The sequence below is a fragment of the Solenopsis invicta genome, chromosome 2, assembly GCF_016802725.1.
Source record: "Solenopsis invicta isolate M01_SB chromosome 2, UNIL_Sinv_3.0, whole genome shotgun sequence".
NCBI classification, from domain to species: Eukaryota; Metazoa; Arthropoda; class Insecta; order Hymenoptera; family Formicidae; genus Solenopsis; species Solenopsis invicta.
The window spans coordinates 25,821,009-25,830,947 of NC_052665.1; the positions used below are offsets into that span (position 1 = coordinate 25,821,009).

Consider the following 9,939-nt stretch of genomic DNA (forward strand, 5'->3'; position numbering starts at 1 on the left):
GCTGCACCCTCTTGGAGATCGTCAAGGATGTGCTAACAATATCCCTGGCCGATTTCTCCATTGATGTTGCCTTTTTTATTTCTTCACCAAAGGAAGAGCCAAACAGAAAATTGTCCGCTGGAATGCCGTCTGCAGTGGACTTGGCCAAGGTATTAAAGGTCGGTTTTATCAGGGCTCTTCTTGACAAAGAGAGGCGATAGAAAAGATCCGCCAAGAGCTGAGCGCCGTCAGCGATTTTACTAATTGCCATTCGAACGTCCGGGTTGAGAAATTGCTGTATTTCTGGTCTGAGGAGGTCAGATATTGCTTCTCCTAAGGCGAACAGGGCGGTACCTACCTGATTTTGATTTAAACAGCTGTACTCGTCCCTTTTAACTATGACATTGTTTTTTAATGCCGATTTACACTCAAGGTTGAGTTTGGGAGCCCTTAGGAAAGCGAAATTCGGGGGGAGAATACTTCTTGAGTAAGACCTCCCGCTGACTCGTAGGCAAACCCTTACGGGTAAGGTCAGTCCATTTCTGGCTGACCATATTGTTCCAAGGTCCGTTGCCTCTGAATCGGGTCCGAACAGATCCTTGGAAAGATCCACCGAAACCTCGTCAGGCCCCGTGGAAGCCGGGGCCGCAGCGTTTGCCGGAGGAGGCGAAGAAGGTGATTCTTCCGTCGACGGGTCAATCACCGTTGCTGCAAAACCGAGGGGGTATTCCGATTAGTCGGAAAAGGTTGTGTCAACTCCTCTGTCCGGTATACGGAACTGGGATGTCATACACACCTGAGACGTGTGGATCTTTCAACCTCTCTCGAACTATCGAGATGGATTCCGGATCATTGTCGCTTTCATCCTTCAAGCTGACCCTTGAAGTTTCCTCGTCGCTTACCTCCCGAACCTCCTGGGACGTCTGTTCCGACTGCGAAAATGACAAAGAGGAAGAGCCACGGGGGACCCTAACCTCACTCCTGGATAAAATCTCGATAGCATCTCGGAAGATGCGATAACTTATCTTCCAATCCTGCAAAACGGTCTCTAGACTCGGACCTCTTTCTCTTCCTTGACTTACGATCGGATTTACCCATCTGGCTAGAGTAAACTATTCTTAACAAGGATCAAAAACTAAACGCACTGTTAACGCTGTGCACAACAGGAAAACAATGAAGCACACGCGCGGCGGGGATCCGAGCGCGCGGCGGTGGCGCGACACGCGCGCGCTTTCTCAATCTTTTAAAATCGCCTGTTAATGCTTGCACAGGGGAGCGCACTACATGAGTTATCCATCCGGACAAGACGTTGCATAATTTCTGGATTTATTATCATTTGTCATACAGAAATCGTACAGTGAATGTTAATCGTGTTTTTACCATTACTATTTATTGATATATGTAGTTTATAATAAAAAAACTTTATTCAGATGGTAGCATTATTTAAGTAGTTAAAACAAAATAATCACCATCGCCGTATATTTGTTTTACTCTTACTCATAAAGATATACATAAAAATCATGATTTTTAGCTTTGGATTTCTCACAAACTATGTAAACAAATTCTGCAAAATTTTAACTATAAATGTATTATGTTGCAATAAATATGATATTGAATTTTTATACAATTCATAGCATTTTCATAAAAATGAATAAACTCCTTAAATTCACACATCATTATGAAACTTAAACTCAATAAAGCCTATCCTAAAAGTTTCAAGCTTTAATTTTAAAAAACTTACTTTGAAAAATCTCGCTATTTTTGGCATACTCTTTCATGCTAGCAAGTTACATTTGTTTAACGTTATATAATTTGATTTCTGAATATAATTTGATTCTGAACATATAACATTTCCAAAATAAAAATATTCTAAAAACAACGTCTTTTTTTATGTTATCTTTTTTCTATATAATGATGCAAAGCATATTCGTAAACAATTATAATAGTATATATTTATATAGAGAGAGAATTTTTATATATTGTAATATTGTACATAAATTACCTTGATCTGGACGGATTGATGGATTTGAGTCTGGTGTTGGCGAAGACGGACCTTCTCTTACGTTCCAGCCGCCTCGCACTAAACCCCAAAGGCTCCAACCTTTATCCGCATTACGATTGGGTGGGCTGCCTACTAGGCTATCATCTTTATCATCAGTGTCTATTAATACATATAATAAGACTGTATTATTTTAAATAATTTTAACTAAGATTTCAGAGTTAAAAAAATTTGCGATAATTTCAAAAATAAAATCAATATTTATTTTAAAGAGTTAAGAGGTTACATACACCCAGAGACACCAAAAACAACCCTACATTCACGAATTATTTTTTCTCTGAACATATTAGAGGTACAGTATGTTACACCAGAGCGTCAATAGATTATGTTAAGAGAAAATTATTAGGTGGTTCTAATATTGCGGTATTCGTTGAGAGGTAGGAAAGACTATGCTTTGTACGAGAGACGACAGCAGAACAACACTACAAGAACACTGCCTCAAAAACGTTTAGCATATGGCACACTCATTTTGAAAATCATGTGTTCTTGTCACAATGGATATACTGGCGTCTCTAGTACAAAGCATAGTAGTATCCCCTACCCTTCAACAAATATGTGGAGAATAGCGACTGCCATTCTTTCCTAGCAAAGAGTGGGAAATCTAGAGCCTTTTTGTGTGTGTGCTGCTTGCGAGTAGCAAAGGGAAACTCACTCTTCTCTCGGCGCTCGACTGAGAAAGTCAGTCACCACATCCTAATAAATTTTACTGTTTTCAACATAAATTCTGTGTGCCCCATTAATCTCCTTCATCATGTTTACGACTTGTGGATTCGTCCTGGAAGTAGACCATAAGTCCATAATCTCACATTGATAACCCAGACAATGCAAAAGAAGGAAGTCGCCGGATCTCTGCCGGCAGCCGATTGGGCATTATGCACAGCGAGCAGAGCGGAACTTGTACGCCTTCGTCAGAGAAAACGAGGCTACAAACCGCTAAGCCTTGGCGAGAACGAGCGTTCCATCGAGCCAGCGACGTCGTTACGAGAGCAGGCGCCGACATGCAAGCCAGCATGCAGCAGCCACCTGCAAGCGCCTGCAGCATCGTCGTCAAGGACAACACCGGGTAGACCACTGGTAGACGTCTATGAGAACGTCGCCACGTACGATACGTGGCAGCCCACCAGCACGTGACACCACACCGTTGCCAAAAACATCGCCACGACGATACGTGGCAGTCCAACAGCACGTGACACCGCATTGTTGCCGAGAACGTCACATCGGCGGTTCCTGTAACAGCGAGTTCGTGGGAAAACATCGCAGTCATCAGCAACCGTGGGGTTCATCGCCATCAACAGTCGAGGTACAACCTGGAAGATTCGGTTCGCAACCGTTTCGAAATTCTTTCAGACAGCTCGTCATGCATGCTGCCATTGCGACATAGTGTGTTCGCGCCGTTTCATTTTCGCGCGTGTCGGTGCAGGTCCGTACATGTCAACTACGTTCATGTAACACTCTCGTGCTAGTTTGCGTGCGTAGCAACAGCAACAAACGAACATAGCGCAACGCGACGCGATCGTCATTACTAATAAGATAACATCGTGCAACGCGGTGCGATTGTCATCTCGACCAGTGCGATTGATATTTTGGAGACTAGCAAACCTTGCGAGCGCTAAATCAAGAACAAAGAGTACACGCGTATCGGCATGATGCTTCCCCCCCCCCGATCAAGGAATTACAGGAGCAGTTATCACAGATGCGGGCCGCGCTGCAAAACGTGCAAGGGCAAGCCGGCGCAGGCATTCCGCGTCGATTCGTATAGAATCCCAAAAATCCCACCGTTCTTAATCAAAGACCCCGTAATATCGTTCATACAAGTCAAAACTACGTTCGAAACTTCACGCATAATTGATCTAAAAACCAAAGCGCATTATGTAATAATGTCGTTGGATGCGAAAGCTATCGCGATCTCATCGCGGAGCCCGATAAGAACAAATCGTATAAATTAAAAGCGCGCACCATAGAAAACTTCTCAGCGTCAGCGGAAAGTCAACTCTGCCAACTAATTAAAGGACAAGTCTTGATTTCCGGCAAACCATTACTCATTCTCGGTAGATTACATAATCTTAATCCAGATAAACGCTGTAACGATGCGGTTTTAAAAACAATTTTTTTCGAATACTTTCCCTGTTACACATGCGAAATCCTGGCAACCTCCGAGTGCACCGACTTAGATAAGTTAGCCAAGATGGCCGATATAAGCTGAAATATCCAGCGATTCTGCGTACTGCGCTGCCGCGTCCGTTAAAGATTCCGTCATCCGACTTAGAAAGTAAGGTTGACGGTATTCACTATCTTGCCACGGAACTTGCAGCTTTCTCATTCGTTAAACGATCAAGCAGACCACAAACCAATAGCGGTTCAGAAAAAAAATGCGAACGCTCTAAAAGCAACCACTCCAAGGTTTTGGGCGCACAAGACCTTCGGAGACCAAGCGCGCGCGTGCAAAGGCACAGAAAAGTTCCCGTGTTCGTGGCCGAAGTGCAAGGCCATAACCAACGAGAAAGGGGAATAATCAGGTCTGCCATCACGGAGGCGAGTGTAGCAGACCAATTCATCTGTACGCCTCCACATACGCGACCGTGTCACTGGAGAATTATTTCTTATTGACACGGGCGCGAAAATTTCACTCCTGCCAGTAGGCAATAGCGTTAAGAAAACTCCTAGTAATTTTAAATTATATGCGGCAAACGACATTCAGATTGATACATATGGAGAGTCATTTCGAACCTTGCACCTCCGTATACCCCACTTGCGTGGAATTTTTGTGTGGTATCAGTACCCAATAATCGGGGCCGATCTAACAAAACGTTACGGTCTCTTACCCGATCTCAAAGATTGCAAACTCATCGACCCAATAAATGTGTTTAACCGAAACGTTGTCAAAACGGTATCCACCATGGCGCTCAGCACGATCAATCCCGCTATAAAATTCGCACACACTTTAGCTGAATTCCCAGAGGTGATCAGGTTTAAACAATCGGTTCAAACTAATAAAAGCGACGTATAGCATCATATAATTATAACGGGTCCACCCGTAGCTGAGCGTCCAAAACGATTACGCCCAGAGAAATTAAAGATTGCGAAAGCGGATTTGAAGCGACTGATCGAGCTCGGCATATGTACACCGTCGAACAGCCCGTGAGATAGACCCATCCATATAGTTAAACAAAAGAACGGCAGCTGGCAAATCTGCGGAGATTATCGTTTTCTTAACGCGGTGACCGTACCGGACAAGTTTCCCGTCTTGCATTTGCACGACTGTTTCTCCAATCTTCGCGGAAAAACCATATTCTCCTAATTTGACCTCTATCAAGCTTATAACCAAATTCCTGTCGCATCGGAAGACGTTCCTAAGACAGCAGTCATCACGACGTTTGGACTCTTCGAGTTTAAATATATGACATACGGCCTCAGAAACGCCAGTCAAACTTTCCAACGACAGATATTTCGTGCGCTGGGCAACTTGGAATTTGTGTTTGCTTTTATCGATGACATCCTCATAGCTTCCTTGATGTCCGAGGAGCATGAGAAGCATCTGCAAGCGGTATTAATGCGATTACAAGACTATCAACTACGACTCAACGTCGAAAAGTGCAAGAGTTCGGTAAATCCAAAATAGAATTTCTCGGTTATATAATTAATAGTCAGTGTTTGCCGTCATCTATATAAAATTATCTAGATAGTCATTTAAATAAAGAAATAGTCTCATCTTATCTTTATTTAGATTATTATACTGTACGTTATCTTTATTTTTATCTTAGATAAAAGAAATATAATCTTTTTAAATTATGTGAAATAATGCAAATAACGAAAATGAAGTATTGTCTTTAGCTCCAAGTTACTATTTACCCTAACAGATTTTTTCAAGATTGCACAATTTATTGCTAGTACTGAAAATCTATAGATACGTAATGCTAACTACAGATTTTTACTGGCAATATATACTGAAACTCAGTTCAGATCAACAGTAGTGCAATATAAAAATTTCCCCAAAACTATAAATTCAAAAACTTTTCCAAAAAAATTGTTATTATATCAGTGTTATTAAATTATATAATGTGATTTATATTTATATATTTTTTCTCATTTTAATTTTTATTTTTATTTGCGTAATCATTAAAAACGAAAAATATTTGTTCTTAGTATAATTATTTGAAGAATTTTTGTTTTTTAAAATATTATTTTAGAAATAAAAATATAAACATATTTTAAATTCTAAATTGTTTTTAACGATATTATCTAAAAATTATCTGGATAAACCTATGAATTTTTTTTATCTTTTATAGAGATAAATAAAAATTAAATCATCTTTATCTTATGTGAAATACATTTATACGTAATTTATCTTATCTGTATCTAGATAAATTTTAAGTTATCTAAGCGCAACACTGTTAATAGCGAGGGGTGCGCACCATCCCCCACGAAAATTCAAACCGTTCTTAATTCTCCCAAACCTCGCACTATCCAAAAATTGCATCGTTTTCTAGGTAGCATAAATTTCTACCACCGACGTTTGCGTGACGCGGCTAGCATGCAAGCACCGTTAAACGAGTACTTTCGCGACTCGCGCAAGAACAATAAACGTGTGATCACGTGGATCCCATTCGCAGAAGAAGCGTTTGTGAAATGTAAAGAGAACTTGGCTAATGCGACTATGCTCGCACACTTGGAGGAAGCAACAGAAACGCGCCTTGTCTGCGATGCCTCTGACTACGTCATAACGGCCGTTCTCGAACAGTGTCTCGACAACGCGTGGAAACCTTTCGGGTTTTTCTCGCGCAAATTTTGTCCAGCGCAGCTTAAATATAGCGTTTATGATCGTGAGCTCACGGCTATTCATGAAGCCACTAAGTATTTTTAATATTTTTTAAAGGGCTACAATTTCAAAATAGTCACAAACCACAAACCACTCATTTACGCTTTTATACAACGTTCCGATAAAGCTTCACTGTGCCAACAACGACAACTCTCGTTCATCTCACAATTTACGCGCATCAAACACTTGTCGGGCAGCGGTAACGTTGTCGCCGATCTTCTTTCTCGCGTTGAAACTATACGCTTGCCGGTTGAAATCGAATTAAACGAGCTCGCTGAGCAGCAGGAACACGATGAAGAAGCTATCCGCGAAAGTCCGGATTTTCCGCTAAAAATGAAACGGATTCAGTGGGGCCCAAGCCATACCATACTCTATTGTGATATGACCGGAGAGACAATCAGACCATACATACTGACATTTCTACGCAAACGCGTCTTTCATTTATTTCACGACACTTAACACCCGGATGCAAAAGTCACAGATCGCGTTATTCGGCAACGCTGTATATGGCCTAATGTGCACTGTGACATTGCAAAATGGTGCACAAATTGCATAGACTGTCAACAGTCAAAAATTTCGCGACACGTGCAATCAATTCAAGAAAAGTTTGTCGTGCTAAATGCCCGATTTAATCATGTATACATAGACATAATAAGTCCATTGTACGAATCAGACGGGTCCAAATACTGCCTAACTCTTATCGATAAATTTTCGCGTTGGCCAGTAGCTGTCCCTCTCAAAAATATTGAAGCAACAACGGTCGCGTTTTACGACAGTTAGATTGCAAATTTTGGAGCGCTTAAAATACTAACGACCGACCAGGGTAGTCAATTCAAATTGCAACTATTTACAGCGCTGCTGCAGTTGATTGGCTGCGCATTCGCACCACAGCATATCACCCTGCCGCAAACGGCATAATAGAGCTGTAACGATAGCATCGTTACGCAGGTAAATTATATCTCTTTCTCGCTCGCACGCCGGATTATAACATATCGTTCCGTCCCTTTTACTCGCACACCCGATCACGTGACGTAAGTACTCTCCGTCTCGCTCACTCACACGCGCGGCCACGTGACGTCGGTTCCGTCCTCCATCTTGCTCGCTCTTGCGCCCGGTCGCGTGACGTCACACGTAGCATCGCGCGGGCACGTGCGCGTAGATACACGCCGAAAAGTGGGGTAAACACGTGGTTTCGACTGCGTGAGCGGCTGGAGGGTATAAATACGGAGCCACACCAGGAAGGAGCAACCAGTCGGTTCCAAATCACCGGTATCGACATTCCGGGAGTACTCGGAGCTCCTTGACTGGATGTTCTCGGCTTCCTTATACCGGGTGTACTCGGTTTCCTGAAAACCCCTGACACCGGGCGTTCTCGGTTATCCGCACTCCTGTGCCGGGCGTTCTCGGCTTCCTGACACCGGCCGTTCACGGCCTTCCTGACACCGGGCGTTCTCGGGTATCCGCACTCCTGTGCCGGACGTTCTCGGCTTCCTGACACAGGCCGTTTACGGACTCCTGATACCGGGCGTACTCGGTTATTCCGTACCGCACTCCTGCGCCGGGTGCTCTCGGCTTCCTGATACCGGCCGTACTCGGTTACCCGTTTCTTTACCTGTTACCTGTCCTATAATTTCGATTCTTAATTTTCGTTTTATTTTCAGAGCAGATTTAGAATAGTTTCACTCGGTCGGTGACGACGCGTTTACCCGGAGTTACAACTTCCTCGCTGGATTTTCCTTGGATATCCTCCGTCCTGAGCGTTCCGTCCGAACAAGCGCCCTCCTAACAAAGAGAGCGTATCTTGACCCCTTCCTCAGGCGAGCGATAGTTATTAAGTTGCGTTAGCATTAAGTCCGCGTTACTTGTAATATTTTCCGAGCGTTAGTTTGTAAGATCCGCGTCTCGCATTTAGACTTAAGATTTCAATCGACGCCGCGAGCGCTTAATTTAGTTTAAGTTTTCTACGTGTTCTCTATGCGTGTACGTCATAATTAGTTTTAAGTTCTTTCCGCGTGTGAACAAACGTTCCGGGGAACACGAGTTCCGAAGGTGTTAACTTCCTCTCTTCCTAATAAATTTTATTTATTTTTTATATCACGGAGTGTGAGGAGATATTGATTTAAAATAAATATTTTGTTAATTTCTTTTCAAATCGGAGTTCCTTCTTTTCTCGATCCTGGCACCGGCGAGCTAATCCGCGACTGCGAGAAAAGTCGTACAGTTACATGGCGCCCGAACAGGGACCTGATCCGTCGAGTTCCGATTTGTTATAAATGTCTCCTACACGAAGTGATATATATTATTATAATAAAACCCAGTTAATCAAACAGGTAGACAGGCTCGGCTTAGAGAGTACCGGCACGTACACAGCACTTCGACAGCGGCTCCTGAAATATTTCCTGAAAAATCCAGAACAGTTAGAAACTTTAAATATGGACAACGACGATCAACAAGGGGGAGGTCCTCCTCAGCTTGTTATCAATCTACCGGCCGATAAAAACAACGACCGTTTCGATTTGGCAAAGGTGATGAATCAAATGCGAAAATGGGGCTGCCATTTCGATGGCAAAGACGCTATCACCTTTTTGGAGCGATTAAATGAATTGCGACAAGGTTATGGATACACGGGCGATCAAATGTTGATGGGACTACCTGAAATGCTGAGAGGTGATTCTTTGCTGTGGTATCGGAACTGTAAAAGTTCCTGGACTACCTGGGACGATTTCTCCAACGATTTTAAAAGACAATTCTTACCTCGCCGGTATCGCACGCAATTAGTGCGAGAAATTCAAGGCCGAATGCAACGAGCAGATGAGTCTTTCCATAAATACGCTACGGCCATGCTCACAAATATGCGCCGAGCAGGAAAATTTTCTCCGGAAGAACAACTTGACCGGCTATACGAAAATATGAATCCGGAATATAAGTTATACATTCGCTTGGACAATCTCAGTAGTCTTAGCGATCTCAGTGATAGAGCGGCCGAATTCGAAGTTATTGAAAAGCAACGGCGAGAATTACGCACAGAAAAGAAAACTACCTCCGGAAGTACTGTTGCGACAGCGTACAGTAGAGAAGAATGCTG

At 42.9% G+C, this 9,939-nt stretch overlaps 1 protein-coding gene across 5 annotated transcripts in view; it reads right to left on the reverse strand.

Annotated features, from left to right (window-relative positions):
- Positions 1-9,939, reverse strand: part of LOC105201122 (phospholipase DDHD1) — a 164,789-nt gene that overhangs the window by 35,850 nt on the left and 119,000 nt on the right. For 3 of the 5 annotated variants that reach the window (XR_005574190.1, XM_039446097.1, XM_039446094.1), the window contains one exon: positions 1,982-2,140. Coding sequence is in view for 4 of the 5 variants with exons in the window: in XM_039446097.1 (XP_039302031.1) it covers positions 1,982-2,140 (159 nt within the window). In the remaining variant the exon portion in view is untranslated. Of the gene's footprint in view, positions 1-1,981; positions 2,143-8,698; positions 9,254-9,939 lie in introns of those variants that run through there. The other 2 variants (XM_039446095.1, XM_039446096.1) reach the window with 2 other exon arrangements.